Raw genomic sequence first — 20,787 nt, forward strand, 5'->3', positions numbered from 1 at the left:
ATAAACTTGTGTCTTAGTTTCCTGTTCAGGATTGAAGTCCTAGACTTTCAATTCACTGTAAACTCGCTACCCCCCTCCCTCTCCCAGACACCGGGACACAAGCCTAAGTTATAGTTTGAAGAGAAACAGGAGCCATTGCAAACATTGTGTGTATGTTGGGCCCCGGAATGAATGTGGGTTGTGCATCGCCAAGTGGAAAATATTGCTTTGCATTGCTTTGCTTTGCTTCCACCCCCACCCCCCCCCAGCAAGTTTCAAAGCCAATGGAACATGCAAAGTTGGGAAGTGTCTTTTGGTGTACACATAATTTGTGTTTCTTTCTCCCCCTCCCCGGGGAAGTATTGGTGCTTGAATGAATACTTTATCTGCTGTTTTAATGTCTCTCCGCCAATAGACTCTGGAGGCCAGGCTCGCGATGGCGCGGGCTCGCTCAATGTTCCACAGGGGCGGCCCTGTCAATCACCCTCCGCTCGCGGCACAAGCCCGCCCACTGATTGGATAACCTGACAGGTCGGCAGGAGGATGCAGCATTGCCATTGGTTGGTGCGTGCCCCGGTGGGCGGGGTCGGTGGTGGAGAGTTTATTTAATGGCCGGCACCCGCGCTTTCGCTACATTTCATCCGCTTCCGGTGGTGGAGGAAGTTTTTTTTTGGGGGGCCACGTGTGGGGGGGGAAAAAAAGAGCATTTCATTTCAGCTTATTTAACATTTATTTTTTAAAAAAAACTTTATTTATAATCTGATCGCAACCCGAAGGAGCAATGGGGAAAGGGGTAAGTAAAGGCGATGTTTGCATGTGTGGAGCCGGTTTAAGTGGCTGGGGTTGGGGGGGGGGGGGGGCTGCAACAGGATAGTTTCCGGAGTCGGGCGGGATAATTGAGGCAATGGGGCAGGATTCATTGCACTGAAAGTCAGGCAGCCGGATAAGTTGTGTACCGTAAAAGTGAGTCAAGTGTATCTACCCTGCTTTTGTGATCAAGTTGAAGGAACAATAGCCCCGAGAGGAATTGCAAGTTACTAATTCTGGAGCCAGTGCAATCTGAATTCGGGGGAGGCTGACAACTGTTTCTCCAGTTAAACGAGCATCAGGTTTTTGACGGGAAGGGTACAGGTTACACTGGGCGTCCTCTAAAGCTTGGATCATCCTCACAACCAGCAGGCACGTTTAACGTGTCATGTCAATGTTATGTGTTACAAAGTATCTGAGGGAAAGGTAACTTATTTCCAGATTGTCATTCCAGATAGAGGAGTACTGTATTTTTGTGCCACGCTTATGATTAGGTGGTGATTGTATTGTGAAGGCTACAATTGGTAAGAATGTTTGGGAGTGAATGGTCCAATTAGTTCTATTGTTAACAGCATGATTGAACCACATGGGGCAGGGTACTGGTAGTAGGTCTCCTGTGTAACTGTCTTTAACGAAAGGGACACTGTTTAAATGTTTGATATTTTCCCAGTGTTACAAGTTGGGCAATGTTCACTGAGCAGTTACATAGCACTGATTAGAGGGTGTTGTTAATATTGGGTAGAACTTAGTCAAAATACAGGAAGGTATTCATAAACTTGCAGAATAGGTCTGTAATTGACAAATGAAAGTCAACATAGAGGTGTGAAGTTAATGCGTTTTGGCCGCAAGAATAAGGAAAGGCCACATGCACCTTGGAAAATAAGTGTCTGAATGGGGTAGAGGAACAGAAGGATTGGGGTAGGAGGTGGACTGATAGATTCACAAATCATTAAGACTAATGACAAATAGGCCACAACAAAAAGCAAGCAAAGCACTGGGATTATTTTCAGCCTGCATAGAATTCAAAAGAGAGAGTTTTGTCAAACTTGTTTGTTTAGTGCACACTTGGAGTGCTGTGAACATTTCTCAACTCCAAATTATTAAAAGGATATGAGACACAGAAGAAGGTGCAAAATTTGTTATAGTAACAGAACACCGATGTTGTAACCATTAAAGATCAAACAGGCTGGGGCATTTTCTTCCAGAAAAGAGAAGATCGAGGGGTAGCCTGATAATGGTCTTTAAGATTATGAAAAGGTTTGATGAGGCAGAAGGTGTTTCCACTTGTTGGGTGAGGCCAGAACTAGAGGCCATAAATATAAGATTGTCAGTAATAAATCCATAGGGAATTTAGGAGCAATTTCTTTACCCAGAGAGTGAATTTGGAAGTGGCTACCTCAGGAGTAATTGAGGTGAATTAGCATTAGATGTATTTAGAAGGAAGCATGATGGGGGAAAGGAATAGCCAATGGAACAAACAAAGTTGGGAAGTGTCTTTTGGTGTACACATAGTTTATGTTTCTTTCTCCCCTCACTTTGGAGGGAATGGGGTTAGATGAAGCATGGAAGGAGGCTCGTGTGATGCATTGGCATGAACTTGTTGGTCGAAGTGGTCTGTATCAGTGCTGTCCTTTGCCCATAACTTCCGTTCTGTAGGGGGTTTTCCTGGAGGTACCCCAGAAGATGCACTGGGGGAACCACCACCCCCGACCCATCAGAAGCCCCCACACAGGGACTACATGAGAATTGCCTGGGAGGTTCATGACCCTGCAGTGGGAACCACCTAATACTCCAATTTAAATGAGAGACTCCGATGGTTCCGACTGTCTTAGCAGAATAATTACCTAGGAAAAGTTAAAAGAATTAAAACCACTTCTAACCCCTCAGTAACTATATTGCAGACCCCCCCAACTACCCTCCCAAACCCCCAACTACCCTCCTGACCCCTCCAAACTACCATCCCGGCACCCGACTGACTACCCGATCCATCCTACTCCTCTGACTGACCACCCCCTCAACCAATCCTACCTGCTTCAATTGACCACCCTACCCTCCCTGACCCGCCATCCAATTGACTACCCCACCCTCCCTGATCCATCCGACCTCCCCCATCCCACCCACTTACCTTAGACTCTTGCCTTCTCTCTGGCTTCTCAAAGTCGCTGGGACCTTTAAATTTACTTACTTTACACCTGTTAATATCGTAAAAAGGGGCCGTGGCCTCCTTTCCTTTGAGTCTGTTGTCCTGGACTGAAGGACTCGGGAACCCGCTGCATTGCACCTTTCTGAGGAGGCACAAGCCAGAACATTGGGTGCAAAATGTGCAGCTCCCGACTATGGTAAGTAAGTAAAAAGGAGCAGAGTCGCAACCCAACTATGATTGCCAGTCCTTAGAAGTTCTGACCTTTTGTAACTTTGATTGTTTTCATTTCTAAAATCGTGAGTTTAATTCCAGCAAACCCATGTCATTGTGCTCGCTAAAGCAGTCATAGTGAGTTCTGATCTGTAACTTAGTTTTAAAGTGTGCCAGGCTGAAAAATGAAGGCTCTATCCCATTTGGCTTTTACTGCATTCTTATTTCATGCCTTTTGGTTCCACACTTACCATAGTCAGTGCCACAATTCAAATACAGTGGTAACATAATTTCAAAACAGTCGCCTGGTTGTACAGAACTTGAATATTGCTTGAATGTCACTGAAGCTTTTCATCCTGCACTCATCAGGACAAACACAAGAATACCAAATTTCAAACGATCAGAATAATTAAACTACAGGAGAGAGGGTGCCGATTGGTTGGCAAGTCAACTGATCGTCTGAGGTGTTGCCACGGAGAACGCAAGGGGAAATTAGGCTCCCCGAGCTCCTGGGTAATCCAAAAAAGGTGCAAGGCTTGAACATATTCCTTTTGTTTGTAAAGAACGGATTCCTGCATATGTTGATTCTAGCAAGTGTAAATGAGCCATGTTATGAGTTTGACTGATTATTCTAAATTAGTTGTTAGTGTAACTATTAGCGCAGGATTGTTCAGGTATTGCCCAATTGTGGAATCACATCTAACAGTAGACATGTTTTGCAAGCATGGGCTGGTTGAGTATGGTCTGTTTACTGCCTGTTACCAACAACCGAAGGAACATGCTGTTTGATCCAATTAGCCAATTGCTGGGACGTACCTGGCACTGCACCGGCACTCGAGTTCCTGCATCTTCTTTCAGTTGTTTGTAATAGTCAGAGTACAGACCGTACTCAACCAGTCCGCTCTTCCAAAACTCAAAATAAAACACCTATTTTAGTTGTGAATCTGCGATTAGGTAATACTGCTGAACAATCCTGAGTGTGTTAATAGTTATACTAACAACTAATTTAAGATAATTGGTCAAACCTGTGATGTCATTTAAGCTAGCTAGAAGCAACATACATTCATACGCAGGATTCCCTTCAGTGAAAACAAAAGAAAAATGTTTAAGGCTTCTGCCTTTTCAAATTACCAGGGAACTTGGGAGCTTATAGCCCCCCTGTTGCTTTCTCCATGGCAATGCCTTGGCCAATCAGAGTCGACTTGCCAACCAATCAGCCCCCTTCTCTACTGTGTGTAAATTGTTGTGATTGTTTGAAATTTAGCATTCTTGTGTTTGTCCTGATGAGAGCAGGACAAAAAGCTTCAGTGACATGTCCGTCTTTTCAGCAACATAATTTCAATGGGAGCAAAGGACTTGCACTTCATTTTAGATAAAAATCCAACTAATTATTGCCATACCATTCCTGTACAACCATTCTGTTAGCAACTTAGAAAATATTTTCAACTCTTGCTCCTAAAAATGAAGCGAATTTTATTGGGTTAGAGGTAAGTCATGCAAATCATGGTTCTATACAATCCCCATCATTTCATGATATTCAGCGGCATTGATTAGGAGCCCATTTAGGAGGAGTGTGGGCAGAGGGATTATAGCGAAATTCTCCCTGTATTTCAAACATGGTGCAGATGTGGTGATGGCTGTGTGTAAGACTGAATGGAATTTGAAAGGATTGCTTCTGGTAATGGCTTTGAAAGCTGTCATCCTGCAACTTCTGAGGGTCTGATGTGGTAATATGATGAACAATCGCTGAATCAAGTTTCTTTGTCTGAGCGGAAGAAAAAAGCCGCCTTTTTCCCTCCATTTCTTTTTCCAGGAGACCAGCTCTTAAGTTTTAATATCTTTTTCCTGCAATATTCTTTAAACTTTTTTATAACTCCACCAGCCTCTGAATCGCGTGAACAGATAACAATGCGAAGTAAGAGATGCAAAATATAATTTACTTTTGTACACTGATAAACCAATAACATAAAAATAACTTGAGTCTTTAGTTTTGCAGCCTTAACGTGACTCTGAGACGTTAAAAGCAGGAATAGGCCATTCAGCTCTTTTACCCTGTTTTGCTTTTCAGCTTGATCGTTGCTGATTTGAACCTCAACTTCATTCATGTGCCTTTGCTCCATATTCCTTGTTACCCTTAACCCAGAAAAATCTACTCTGAAAATTTTAATTGACCCAGAATCCTCAGCCTTTTAGGGTGAGAGTTTTGGATTTACAGTAGCATTTGTATGTAAAGGTGCTCCCTAATTGCACTTCTAAATGCACTAATTCTAGTTTTTAAAATTGTGCCTATTCATTCTGAGTTCTCGTACTCGTTTCTCAATGTTTACCCTGTTGAATGCCTTGATCATTTTAAACACCTCCGCTTGACCACATCATGACCGCTTAAAGTCAATAGAATACAAGCCAAATTTATGCAACCTGTCATCATGATTTAACCTTTTAAACCCTGGTATCATTCTAAATAACCTCCTTCTGCCCCTCCAAGGCCAGTATATCTTTCCTGTGATTTGTCTAGATAGCCTTCACTTTTGACTAACCGTCCTCTTTAAATCAAGGCCAGCATTCCATTAACCTTTTTGATTAAGTGTTCCTATTCAATAGCTTTTAGTGATTTGTATATGTGGACACTTAACCCCTTTTGCTTCTCCACAGGTCCAAATCTCCACCACTGGATAATCAAATCAGCATATTTTCTTGAGATCCAAAGTGGATGGCTTGTCACTTTCCATATTTAACTCTGATCTGCCATAGTTTTCCTACTTGCTTTTCTTATCTAATATCTCTTTCACCTCCTCTTGTCATCTACACAGCTTATTGTGCCTCTTAACTGAGCGTTGTCTGCAACCTGTCGTCATAATTTAACCCTTTAAACCCTGGTATCATTTTGAATAACTACCTTCTACCCACCAAGGGCCAGTAAATCTTGACTGTGATTTGTCCAGATGGCCTTCACTATTGACTAACAATCAATCACCGACATTCCAGATCTGTTCAGCAGCAGGATTTCAAAACCAAATGCAGCCTCTGGCCTAAACCCAAGAAGTTGTTCAGGGGAAAAAAAATCCCAATTTGCCTGTGTGAAACAAGCCTAAGCTTGCTTTTGAATATTACTGTGACAAACACATGCATAAATTCTAATTTGACAGTGAGAAAGTACAATCCTCAGCTTTTCCAGAGCAAAAGAGAACTAATTTTTAATCCCTCCCATGAATGTGATGTTGTTAACCCCAGGGTATCATTCTTTGAGTGACCAACCAGGATAAAGGGGAACCAGTGGATGTACTGTACTTAGATTTCCAGAAGGCATTTGATTAAGTTCCACATCAAAGGTTATTGCAGAAAACAAAACCTCATGGTGTAGTGGGTAACATATTGGCATGGATAGAAGATTGGCCAGCTAACAAGAAGTAGAGAGTTGGCATAAATGGGTCTTTTTCTCATTGGCAGGATGTGATGAGTGGTGTGCCACAGGGATCAGTGCTGGGGCCTCAGCTTTTTACGACTTATAGAAATGACTTGGATGAAGGGACCAAAGGAATGGTGGCTAAATTTGCTGATGACACAAAGATAGGAAAGTAAATTGTGAAGAGGTCCTAAGGAGGCTACAAAGTGACATAGATAGGGTGAATGAGTGGGCAAAGATCTAGCAAATGAAGTATAATGTGGGCAAATATGAAATTGTTCATTTTGGCGGGAGGAATAAAAAAGCAGCTTGTTATCCAAATGGTGAGAGATTCAGAGGGATCTGGGTGTCCTAGTGCATGAATCACAAAATATTAGTGTGCAGGTACAGCAGGTAATTAGGGAAGCTAATAGAATGTTATCGTTTATTGTGAGGGGAATTGATTACAAAAGTAGGGAGGTTATACCTTTGATGTACAGGGCACTGGTGAGACCACATCTAGAGTATTGTGTAGAGCACTGGTCTTTTTTAAAGAAAGATGTCAATGCATAAGAAGCAGCTCAGAGAACGTTTACGAGACTAATACAAGAAATGGATGGGTTGTCTTGTGAGGAAAGGCTGGACAGGTTAGGCTTGTATCCACTGGAATTTAGAGTAAGAGGTGACTTAATTGAAACCTTTAAGATCCTGAGGGGCCTTGAAAGGATGGATGTGGGGAGAATGATTCCTCTTGTGGGAGAATCTAGAACTAGGGGTCACTTTAAAAATAAGGGGTTGCTCAGTTAAGACAGATGAGGAGAAATCTTTTCTGATACATTCTATTTTTTCTCTTCCTCAAAAGGTGGTGGAAGCAGAGTCTTTGAACATTTTTAAGGCAGAGCTAGATAGATTATTGATTAACAAGGGGGTGAAAGGTTATCGGGGGTAGGCAGGAATGTGGGTTTGAGGTTACATTCAGATCAGCCATGATCTTATTGAATGGCGGAGCAGGCTCGAGGAGCCAAGTGGCCTACTCCTGCTCCTAATTAGTATGTTCGTGTAAATATAATACACCTTTTAAACGGAGTTCTCAAAATAACCACTAGGAAGCATATGACAAGAGCGCAAGCTGTCTTATCCATCGACTTCGGGAAGAAATGTTGCTGAAAAGATCTGGAATGTCAGCGATTGATTGTTGGTTCAGCTTTACCTTTAAATCTGCATTCATGTTGCGATGCAGAGATGTTCATACAAGACTGCCAATTCCTCACATGCACTTAGTTAATTCAAGGGAGGATTTAGACCTTGAAAAATATAATGTATCTGTGACCTGTAAGGGAGTAATTGCAAGTCATGCTTACTGAAGTATTTTCTTGGTATAACAAACCTCTACACACTGAAGCAGGGGAGAGTCATTGGATCGTACAAGCAACTTTGTGTTAAACTTGCATACTCTCTGCTTTCAGGAATGTTGCATACATTGAGATACTTGCACTCCTCAAAACAGTACTAAAGTTAAGAACATCTGTTTTCTGTGGAATGTGGCTTTGATCTGATGTGCAATATCCTGTACTTGGCAAACTTGAGGACGAAAATAGTACAGGCTAAGCTCAGTGTTAAATTATGTGGCTGGTAATGAAGGCATTGTAGAGAAGAACTCATGCTCAAAGTATTTATCTATTCCTAACCATTAATGCTATTCTAGATAACTGCTGCTGTTTGCTGTAACTAAAGTAAAATGTTCAAATGCCAGCTCTATTGCTGTGTATTTGATGGTGTGACAGGTGAAAGTAGTTCTCCATATCTTGGGAGGATTAATTTATACAGTCCTGGCTATGATATCCTTTCGCAACCTTGCTCCACTCCTCAATGTAAGGCATTGATTTTTGTTGGGGTTTGGTTTAATGCAATGCAGATTATCCTTTACGCCATTACTTAAATGGCTTTTTGTCCTAGGTGAAGTTTGTTATATTGCTTGGGTATGGGACCACCACAGCTACACCTGATCCAAGAGTCCACAAGACATTTTCCATCTAAAGGTGCTGGTGGTGGTTATAGTTCTCTTATGGTCAGCTAACTTAGCACACCTTGGGGTTTAAAGCTAGGACTTTCTGATCTGTAGGGCTCATTTCTGTGTAGTCCTTAACATATTAGTAATTGAGGGAAACCACTGGTCTTTTGAGTTAATCAAATTTCACAAATTTGTCAGTAAATGGGGAATTAATTAATCACCTGACTTCCTAGTTTTTGTCAGGAGATTAGATCATTTGATTTTTAGAAACTCCTATTGATTCCTTTCTTCTATGTCCTTTATATATGCGAGAACAATATAATTCAGTGTTGTTGGAGTCTGGTGCTGCTTGTCTGCTTCGAGTTGACTGGACTGTTGCATTTTGAATATTTTTCAAATTGGCTTAAAGTGGAAATGGATACTGGGTTCGGCTCTACTTTTGAAAAAATATTTGTAGGCTAGGCTACAACTTTGCAAATGTGTGTCTAGTTTATTAACCTGAGATGGATGAAATCAGCTGGCAAGGCCTTTAAGACAATTGTCTTTTATTTCTCTAGTGTTTCAAACAGAGAAAAGTGAGATATAAAGGTGAAAAAATGGTTACATTCTAATTTAGACAAAAAAATGCCAAAGGTTGAATTGATTGCATTAGGCAATAGAAAAGAAATTTGGAAACTGCTTACCAGCCACAAAATATAAACAACCTTTGAATGGAAGCTGTATAGCAGTATTAGCAAGAGAAAGCTATCATTCTGTCATAAGGGAAGTACGTATGTGTTTCACATTGCCTTGGTCAAACTTGCTGTGTACAATGCTACGCAGGCGTTATATACTGCTGCTGCTGGCCTGGCCTAGCCAGCACAGCACAAGGCTGACGTTTTGCCAAACATTCCCCATGGGTATCTCTTTTATTACTGTAAAACAGGTCAACTTAGGCTCTTTACTGTACTCCTTAAATCACAAAATAAGTAGAGATTCCAGTATAAGTAATCCATGTTGTTCTTGGCAAACCACAAACTATGTTTTTGCTTGATTGCTGTTGCACTTAAGAACAGTTCAAAGTTTGCTTCAGTCTTTCTGACCAGGTAAATTATAATTCCCTTTGTTCGTGTGCTTAGTTGTTTTAGGTCAAGATCAAAAAATAAACTGGAATTCTCTTCATTATCTTAAGACTATTAAGCACATCATGAATAAATCAGAAAACCACTCAAATGACCAACCCTTTAAAAGTCTCTTTGGTTAAATTTCGCTCTCCTGAGGCACTTCACCGTAGTCATATTGGGTGTGGTGTGGAGTGAACAGGAACAAGTCTGTACAGTGCAGACTGTTCAAAGGCAGGAAGAGGGCGGTGATTCAGACTCATGCTGCTGTCGACCTTACCAAAAAACAGCTGACGTAAGGGGAGTGTGATATAACTAATACAATAAAGGGACATCTGTAAACTTAAGTCTCAAGACTGTAAATGTGGCCTGGTGTGAGGTCATAGCCCAACTTTTCAAAGTGTGTCCAAAGTGATTAAAATTTAGGTGGAGCAAAGTTAATTTTATTCTCTCAAAAACTTGGGTATTATGAATGTTACCTGTTTACTGGTTGTACATAGAAGCTCTTGATCCTGATTAAATGCTGCTGTTGAAGCTGAGTTTTTGGTAGTTACTTTTAAGTTAGCTCTCAAATATCAATGTTTGGCATAAAGAAAGAGATTTACTTTTCTAAAATATTTTAATTAATCAAGCAGTGGTAATGCTTGAATTATTTGCAAAAGACATATCTGCTTGGAAAGTTAAGTAAATATGGTTCATGTGCTGTGTATTTAAAAAATGTCTTTTAACAACAAGAACTTGCATTTATAGAGTCCTTTCAAATTAATAAAATATCTAAAGATGTTCCACAGGAACATGTCAGCCAAAAATTGACACCAAGCCAAGCAAGGAGCGATAGGACAGATGATCAAACACTTAAAAAAAAAGTAGAATTTAAGGAGGAGAGGGTGACCAAGGTTTGTAGAGGAAATCCCAGAGCTTTGGATCCTAGACAGCTGGAGGCATGGCTATTTTGAAGCAGAGGAAATGGCGAATGGATAATAAACCAAAGTTCAAGGAATGCGGAGCTTGAATCTTGTAGCGCTGGACGGACTACAGAGACAAGCTCATAGACGGATTTGAATACGAAATAAGAATTTTAAAATTGATGTGTTGGTGGGTCAGGAGCCAGTGTGGGCCAGCAAGCACAGGAGTCATGGGTGAATAAGACTTGGTGCGAATTAGGATACTGGCAGTAGAATTTTGAATGAGTTCCAGTCTATGTAGGGTAGAATATGGGAGACATGCCAGGAGAGGATTGGAATAGTTGAATATGGAGGTAACCAAAGCATGGATGAGGGTCTCAGTAGCAGGTGGCCTGAGGCAATTGCAGAGATGGATGGTATTACGGAGATACAAGTAGCTGGTATTTGATCAAGAGGTTTAAGAGGCTCACCACCACCTTCACAAGGGCAAGTAGGGATGGACAACAAATGATGGCCTTGCCAGTGATGCTCAAATCTCATGAAAGAATAAAAGGGTTTTGAATCTCAACTCAGTAAAATACGACACCAAGGTTGCAAAGGTATAAGCATCTGATGAAAGGCAAAGGTATCTACTGGTAGCCTGTGCATTTCCCAGTTTGAGTATTGTTTATGTATGAGTTTTAGGTTGACAAAATGGAGTCTTGTGTATGTCGTTCTGAGAGTGGAGTACTTTGCTTCTGTCAGTGGCTCAATTGCTAAAAGCATGGCAACATAATTATAGTGTGGTGGTCAATTCTGGGCACCACACTTTGGGAAGGATGCTAAGAACCTAGAGAGGGCGCAAAAGTGATTTACTAAAATGATATAGGAATAAGACACTTCAACTTTTTATAGAGACTGGCGAAGGTGAGATTGTCATCTTTAGAGCAGAGAAGTTTGAGAAGATTTAATAGACTTAATAATTTAATAGATTTAATGTTCAAAGTCATAACAGGCTTTGACAAAGTAAGGATAAACTGTTTCTAGTGGCAAAGAGTCAATGACCAGAGGCCACAGATTTAAGGGGTTTGGCAAAGAACCAGAGGTGACATGCAGAAGCATTTCTTTACACTGCGAGCTGTGATCTGGAATGTGCTGCCTTGAAAGGGTCGTGAAAGCAGGTTCAGTAATAATTTTCAAAAGGAAATTGGATAAAATTGTTGAAGAGGGCAAAAATACAGAGCTATGGGGAAATAGCAGGGGAGCGGGATTAATTGGATAGCTCTCCAAAAAGCTGGCACGGACTCAAAGGGCCACCCTCAGCACTGTCTCGCACGGTAGTGCTATAATGCAGTGAAGATTCACCCTCAAGCTTGCCCAAAGTCACAATTATAAATAGAATGGAGTTGTGTTATGCATACAGGGAGATCCCAGGGTTGATTGTGTCCGGACTTAGTTAATTTCAGCTATGGTTTGATCAGGGTGCTCTACTTGGTCACCGAAGCTAGGGCAACAATATCATCTAGCGCTCATGCTCGTAATTGCTCAATGCCTCCTGTTGTATAGTACGCATGTAAGTGTAGATATCAGATGAGGACAGGATTAGCCCCGATTGTCATTCTTCCCCCTCCTCACTGGCGTTGTCATGAATGATAGGTGGTGAGATGAGGTACTAGAGGACAATTTAATCCCATGGTACCTTATCCCAATACAAATGTGTTTCCTGAACACTTAGGGGGGTGCGAAACTTAATGCAAATGGCGCGATAAGATATGGCAGGGTTAGGAAGATTACAAAGCTTTTGGATCAAATTTGCATTTGGAATGAAACAACGAGCTTGCATTTATGTAGCACTTTTCACACCCTCAGAACATCCTGTGGGCACTGCAATATGCAGACTTGAAGGTGCTGTGTAGCCTGGGCCGTCACTCATTTCTTCGTTAAATTTTATCCGGGAACTTTTGGTGGAATTTCTGAAATGTAACTGTTGATGTATGCATTTCAAACATACTGCATATACTTGTGTCATGTAAAAGTCAACCCCATGATTCTTGGCCTAAAAAAACGTAATTTTTCATATACGTTGAGTAAAAGCTGACCATAGTTTTTAGGCAAAGCCCAAAAATTTCAGAACTAAGGTATAACCCTGGGGATGTTCATGATTCAATTTCATTGTAAATCCATGAATACTAATGAAAATGAATAAATGCTTAAAAACATTTATACATTTAAGTTTTGTTTTTATTTAAGTAATTAAAGTGATCAGATTATGAATGATGATTAATATGAATTGTTTAGTGTTGCTCATTTTTACTTTGTTCCATTGCGCTGGTCTATTTTGGACCCAAATCGAGCATTCTTGAAAACATCACCCATGCAAAAGTTGACCCCATAACGTTGGCCTAAAATATTAGTCTCAAAAATCTGACTTTTATGTGAGTATACGCAGTGAGTGGGAGAACTAACTGAATACCCCTGACAATTCATCTTGAATTGAGAAACTTGGCGAGGTTGATACAGTTTGAGCATCCTTTATCCAAAAAACTCGAGGGTGATTGCGTTCCAGATTTCAGATAATTTCGGTTTTCGGACACTGCATGTGAACTTACATTACAATAGCGTACGCCCAGGCTAGCTATAATCTAAAGTAAATAAAATGGCTGGAAAAGTAAGATGTATAACCGAATAATAAATACAGGGTACCTGAGAAAGTTCTTTTTTGACATATTCGCCACAAAAATCGCAAGGTGAACCGTGCAGACAAATAACTAGACTTACCATGCTAAAGGTTGGTGAGGTTAAAAAAAAAGTGGTGTTTTGGATGTGTTCGGTTTTCAGATTTATGGATAAAGGATACTCGACCAGTATCTCCCAATTTTGCGTGCTCACGTAACCCCACAGGTATAGAAAAGGCAGTATTCTTAAAAACTGACATGTTTATTGGACATACTGTCCTGGCACGAGTTAGCAACCAGAGGGGAATGAGCAGAACCAAAACAATGTACTGTATGGCTGCCAATTTCAGCTTTTAATGTGCATCTAATGTATACTTGTATTGTGACCTGGCGCTTACAGTGCATGTCCACATAATTAAAGCTAGTAGATCAATTCTGCTTCTCCAAGTGTACTGACCCCGGTCGAACTGAAAATTGATTGTATGTTCCCTGGGCCTGCACAATATTTTAGACGTTTGTGCAGTTGGCCATATTTTTCACCTTTCAAAAATAAAATCTTATTCAATCAAGCTATTTATTCGAAAGGGGTGGAATGGTGTGTTCTGGGCTAATTAAAGAGATTACTTAATGTGTACCAGCTGACTTCTAAATTGACCCAAATTTCAATTCCCAGAATCTAATCCTCAAAAGGCAGCCTTTTCGGTGTTCATAGTCCTGAATGCCCTTTTATTTGACAGAGCTATGAGTCTGTGCCAAGTGGGGTAAATCTCTGAGCTCCTTCACTTAATGTAAGAAGAGGGAGACCATTACATATTTTTGTCCAGTGTGGGGGCTAGCTCACCAAATTCCTTCAAACTTTTCCTGCTCCCTGATGTTTATTTTTGGTTTTGTATTTATATGTGGGATGCAAAGGTTGCAGTTTTCAAAACATTTAGCTATTATCTATAAGAACTTGCTGAGAAAGCTCATGTTTAGACTGAGGCACTTGAAAATAATATAATTCACAGAAAAAAAATAATTATAACCCTTGCAGTCTAGCCAGAGATTAAAATTTCTGTCTTGTACTGACATTGAGGGCAGTTTATGTCTTAATTGAATGCATTTTTTTTTCCCTCTAAGTAACCAATTTTTGCAGAAAATTTACTTGAATCGTCCTTGCCATTCTGAAGCGACTAAAATTAAAAACAAAAAGCGGTGGATATTCCCTACATTTGAATCCATTAGATTTAGCTGAGTAACTTGTATCACTATGAAAAATGATTGTTATCAAATGTGAATGACTATTCAAGTTCTACTTTTATTGGCATACACTACTGTTGTAAGGAAACTAGGCACTTAAGATGTCAATTTTTAACACAATTTTACAATTTAGTACAGTAGATTAGATTGTAGGTTGAAGAATCATGCTCTGGTTTCACTCCATAGGACATAATTTTGCAGTACATTTTGTAAGATGTTCAAGTACTAATAAATAATGTTGGTGTGGTGTGAGATTGACTGATTTTTTTATATAGTAAGAGTATCAAGTGATAGGGAGCAAAGGCAAGGACATAGAGCTGGGATATAGTTTGTCATGATCCTAAATGAATTGTGAAACAGGCTCAATGGCTGAATGACCACTGTTTAATCTACAGTAGAACTTTTGATGTTAGAAGGAAAGCTGGAAACTGCCATAATTAATCCAAATGCAAAAAACTTTCTTTCTAACATCATGATTATAATTTTCATGACCCCTCGAGAATCCACCCCTGTACCTGTTGAGAACTGTGTGCTAAAATTGTAAAACATGGTAATGACCAATTCCACCTTTAAGCATCACTCGCATTAGGCAACTGTCGGGAGGTGCTTTAGTATACAGTGTGTTCTCAGGTGCAGAAATCCCTGTCCTTAGGGGGCAGGTTCTGATTTAAGCTGTTTTTCTGTAGTGCAGGCAAAATAGGCTGCTCATTACCAGCATTCACTTATACTTTACATCTGAATAAATTATACCCCGAGACTGCTGTCAATATGCAAGGGACTGGAAGAGGTCTGGTTGTTAAGTAAGAGATTGCAGCGTAGTTCAACTATAAAGCTACCACAAGTTGTAGGTCAGGTTTGGATTCTTAACAAAATCAGGCCTGGCAGTATCAGGAGAGAGAAACAGTGTTAACGTTTCAGGTTGATGACATTTACCTGAAGCATTAACTGTTTCTGTCTCCACAGATGCTGCCAGACCTGCTATGTATTTCCAGCATTTTTTGTTTGAATTTTAGATTGACAGTATCCACAATATCTTGCATTTGTATTGGATTCGAAGTAGTTTGTTTGCTGAAGCCTGTTTAGTAATTGAGGGTGTTGTTTAATGGTAATTAAACCCAATGGAGCTAAGGCGCCAGCTAGGAGTATGTACTGTCAAATAAAAAGAGCAGGAGAAAACGGCAGTGTCTTAGGGGAAAAATGCAAACCCTTTGAATCTCATAATCCTTAACGTTGGAAATGTTCTTTCAATTTAATAGTGGAACATGTTGTAGAGCAAATGGTAGGTAATGTTTTCAAACCAATGGTCCACACAGTCGGAGTTATTAGCTGATTGAGGGTAAGGCCCAAAAACATGTGGAGCTGTTAAGTGAAAGTTTTTATTTTTGACACTCACGGTAGAGGGCTGTACCAATCCAATTGGTCCAGACTCTGACTTGAGTTAAATATGGAGCACTACAATTGTTATACTGACCTTTTTACTTAAAGCCCTTCTATTCCCTCAAAGTAAAAACTCAATCCATAACAACTTATAGATGTACAAGTCTACATCAGGCTCCATTATAACTGATTTAAATCTAACTTAATTTCCTAAATCACACCCTCTAATGCCCTTGTCCACATTAGAACTCTTGCTCTTTTTCACTGTTTTCATTCATCCATCTTGGCTCATATCCCTCATCTTGGCTCTCTTAAAATCAAGGGAGATAGATTTGAATATCATTGGCAAACAGCTGGTTTAATCATCCATGGCCAGATCTGCTTGAACCACTTAAAGCGGTATCGAATTATGCTTTCCATCATTAAAACTGCTCACTATTGTAAGATCATCTAGGAATGCAAAGGTAATCCACAGCTTTTTTCTTCACCACTAAGCATCCACTTAAACCACCCTCCTCTCTTCTTCACCAGCACCTCCACCAATGAATGGGAAGGAACTTATGGATGTTTTTGTCCCCAAAGAAATAACCATCCAATCAGCTGTCTTTGCTACTTCTCTCTTTTTTCCTAGCCCACTAGGTCAAACTTCCTAAATGTTCCCTGGTGCCCAGGTCCTGATCTTTCATTTTCCTGTAGATTCTTTCCCATCTTCTGCAGGCCCCCTCTTCAACCTCTGATATTTTGTCCAATCCCAAATCCATGCCTATCTTTCCGGCAATTCTATGTTTGAAACCCCCAGCCAGGTTTCCGGCTTGTACTAATGGCATTTTATATGACTATGACAAACCAACCTCCCTCATCCTTCGCGACCTATCTGCTGATTTTTGGCGCAGTTGATCGTGCCATCTGCCTCCAACACCTCTTTTTCATCCAGCTGACTGGAACTGCCTTTGCTTGGTGCCATTCTCAGTTTTCAAAATATCATCGTCAGAAGATCATCTGCAATATCTTTTCCCACTCTTGCACTGTTATCTCTAGAGTCACCCAAGGATCTATCCTTGCAAACCCTTCTATTTCTTATTTACATGCTGGCCCTCAACAGTATCATCTAAAAATACATCCGGTTCCATGTGTGCCAGCAGCATTCTGCTCTATTTCACCACTTTGAATCCCTCCCCTCAATCTGATTTGTCGCATCGCATGTCCAACATCCGATATTGGATGAGTAGAAATTTTGCCCAACTAAATATTGAGAAGACTAAAGCCAATGGCCCTGGTTCCTTCACAAGTTCTATTCTATAACCGTAATGTCCATTTCTGGTGTCTCTATTAAACTGGGTAAGACGTCACAACCTTGGTGTTGTGTTTGACCCAAGATGAGTTTCCAGCCACACATTGGCACAATCACCAGGACTGCTTACTTCTACCTGCGTAACTTAGCTTGACTGAACTGCAGCTTCAACCCGTCTGCTGAAACCCCCATGTGCCAGATTTGACTATCTCTATGCACTCCTGGCTGGCCTCTCATCTCCCCACACCCAATTTGTGCTGCCTGTGTCTTGGTCAAATCTCATGCACCCATCACCCCTGTGTTTGCTGACCCCCAGTCTGGCAATGACCCAGTTTTAAATGGCCTAACGCCCCACCCCCTCCCCCCACATCTGTGTAGCCTCCTAAAGCCCTACAAGCCTTTGAAATGTCTCGCTTTTCCAATTCTGGCCACTTGTGCATCACTGATTTTAATCTCTCCACCATTGGCAGCTGTGCTTTCAGCTACCTTGGCCCCAAGCGCTTGAATTTTCCCCCTAAAACTCTGCTTCTCTGCCTCTCTCTTTTAAGGTGTTCCCTAAAACCTACCTTTTTGATCATGTTTTTGGACATCTGTTCTGATATCTCCTTATCTCTGATAACTCCTTATGTGGTTTGTTTTTTTTTATTATTGACCACTCTTGTTAAGCCCCTTAAGATGTTTTACAACATAAAATGTGTTACATAAATTTATGTCCATGATAAAATGTCCAAATACTTGACTAAACCTGCAACCAGAATGGTTTCAATCTGTCATGTATATACAAACCTTTATGATTGATCATCAGCACGTCCCAATAGTTAGTTACTTGTTTCTGTACTGATTTTTGGCTCCTAATTGAGTGTCAGTGACTTGAGCTGGAAATCAAATAGTTCAATGCTGCTGTGCGGCATGAGGAAACAATTGAGATCAAGACAGCCAGTAAGATATTATGATGGACAAAATAAACTGAAAATTATGAAAAACAGAAGCATGCTAAACAATCTTGAGGAAGAATTAGAAATAGAATAAGAGTGAAAAACAGGCAGAAAATGTGAAGAAGTGTGGGAAAGTTGGCCCTGACCTCCCATTTAAAATCCCTCAGTTGTCGGCTGCTGTAGATAGCTGTATCTCCAACAACAAATTTATTATTGCCATTTTGCCTCTATCATATAATTTCACCAATTTTCTATTCAGAGTTGAAGGTCGAGAAGCAAGACGTGAAGAAATCTGTAATTTACACTAGAGCAATCTAATATACAACCTTACTTTTGATTGCTATTTTATCTCCATTTAAATCTTCTTGACTTTAGTATAGAAAAATCTCTGAGAAATAGCAGCTCTGATTGGCAGCCGGTGGAGTAACGGTGCACTAACGGTTCACTCAGCTGTGCTTTTAAGTAACTGGATGATTCCAGTAATTGTTTGGAATCAAGCTATGACACACAATTAATGTTCACCCATTTGTTCAAATGTGTGCTTTACTTTTGAACTGTGGAGAATCTGGAAAAAGTGACTCTGCAAAAAAGATTAGCAAAAACAGGAAGAAATATCATTGTAAAGCAGAGGATTTTCAGAATCTGAACAGTGGAGGGCAACAGGCAGCATAACTGGCAACAACTTGGGTTGATTCCTTTCCCATTAGGAGGATGATGTATACAATAGCTACAGTTGAACTCAGAGGCTAAGCTGGCAAACACTTTGAGTACGCAAAGTGCATTTCATTGAGTAGAGTGAACATACTGATCCAAACTGGTATGCTCAGCTGCAATGGAATTTAAGCTGCTGCTTCAGCGGTGATGGGCAGGGCTGAATTAAGTTAGTAAAAAATTATAGTTTGGGGAGGTCAAAGGGGAATGCAATTATTTTTTTAAATCATAATTGCTAGGACTGAATTTTAATTTTGCAAAACATTAGATTTTGAATAGTATCTTGGAAAACAAGGGTTTTGGGGAACAGGCAAGAAAGTGGAGTTAGGCTGCAATCATGACAACCAAGATCTTATCGAACAGCGAAGCAGACTCGATGGGCTGAATGGCCTGCTTCTATTTCTTATGATCTAATGAAGAGGATGGAGTTGGTGTTGGGAACTGAAAACAATGATATTAAAATTCCCAATATCTTGCAAATATCTCCTTGGGCTTAATGCATGACCCCTTGCAGCAGTGAATTGCATGGTGCACGGACTTTTGTGGCATTAATCTAACCATTTAACAATTGCCTGGGGTTTAAAAGTAGAATTCATGTAGTTTTTCAGGTAGATTTTCCAGGGATGTGATATTTTCTGTGCATATGCAGCCATATAATATATTTAAATTATGTTCTCTCCAGACTGCAAGTGACAAATATGAGCCTGCGGCAACATCAGAAAATGCCACCAAATCCAAGAAGAAAGATAAGAAATCTAAAAAAAAGGATTTGGAAGAACTTAAGAAGGAAGTATCACTGGTATAGAATAATGTTTCTTTTTTTGTCTTGATATTGGGCATATTAATTTTATTTAATGTTTTACTGTCTTCCTGATCCAAATGAAATCTGTTTGAGATTGCCTAATACTCAACTTTCCTGTTCCAGGATGATCATAAAATCACTTTGGATGAACTTCAGTGCAGATATGGTACAGACCTGACTCGGGTAGGCAATGCTCAACGATGGTTATTTATTCAGTAATGTTTAGCTCATGGACTTATAAATAATGTTGCTCCGTTGCAAAGTAAAAGCGGCGTGTGCAGTTTTAATATGGTATTATTTTCACTCTACATTCTTCATTGGCACACTACCAACGTTCAGCTCTGCCTCTCCCATCTCTCTCAGTTCCTCTGTTGTCTCTGCACTGTCCAGTTGCATGCCTGATACCCTGTTTTGGAATGTGCTTCAATTTCTTTCAGTTTAAATATTGGGGCATCCAAAATCATAATTTCCAACTCCTTGAATATATTCAATGACTCAGCCCCCACTGCTCGTTGGGGAAGAAAATTCCAAAGACACAGAAAATTCCAAAAACACTCAGAAGAAATTCTTCTTCATCTCTGTCTTGAATGGGAGACTCCTTAATTTTAAACTGTCCCCCCCTAGTTCGAGATTTCCCCACAAGAGAAAACATCCTCTCAGCATCTACCCTGTCAAGCCCCTCAGAACCTTGTAGGTTTCAATGAGACCATCCTTTGGTGGTTTCTAAAATTGCCCCAATCTTCTGACCTATCACTAATCCTTGCAGCATTGTGCATCTTTTCTTTCAATTTGATACCATCCTTAACTTGCTTAGTTAGGCACATGGTGGATCCTTCTTGTAGAGTCTTTCTTTGTCAATGGAATACATTTTTGTTGAGAGTTATGGGATATCTCCTTAAATGTCTGCCAATGTTCCTCTGCCGTCTTACCTTTTAACCTATTTTCTCATTATAGTTTAGCCAAATCAGTCTTCATACACTTGTAATTGCCTTTATTAAGACACTGGTTTCAGACCCAAATTTCTCATCCTCAAACTGAATGGGAATTCTATCATGGTATGATCACTCACTCATGGGATGTGGGCATTGCTGGCTAGGCCAGCATTTGTTGCCTGTCCCTAATTTCCCTTGAGATGGTGATGGTAAGCTGCCACCTTGAACCACTGCAAGCCGTGTGGTGTAGGTACACCCACAATGCTGTTAGGAAAGAAGTTCCGTGATTTTGACCCAGCAGCCGTAAAG

At 40.4% G+C, this 20,787-nt stretch overlaps 1 protein-coding gene across 1 annotated transcript in view; it reads left to right on the forward strand.

Moving 5' to 3' along the window:
- Positions 1-624: 624 nt before the first annotated feature.
- The window catches only part of LOC144691508 (sodium/potassium-transporting ATPase subunit alpha), a 42,986-nt gene continuing 22,823 nt past the window's right edge, over positions 625-20,787 (forward strand). Inside the window, exons 1-3 of the mRNA XM_078559651.1 lie at positions 625-772; positions 19,427-19,543; positions 19,670-19,729. Of these exons, the coding sequence (XP_078415777.1) occupies positions 761-772; positions 19,427-19,543; positions 19,670-19,729 (189 nt within the window). The 5' untranslated portion in view covers positions 625-760. The remainder of the gene's footprint in view (positions 773-19,426; positions 19,544-19,669; positions 19,730-20,787) is intronic.

Source organism: Cetorhinus maximus, chromosome 16, assembly GCF_964194155.1.
Source record: "Cetorhinus maximus chromosome 16, sCetMax3.hap1.1, whole genome shotgun sequence".
In the NCBI taxonomy this organism is placed as follows: domain Eukaryota; kingdom Metazoa; phylum Chordata; class Chondrichthyes; order Lamniformes; family Cetorhinidae; genus Cetorhinus; species Cetorhinus maximus.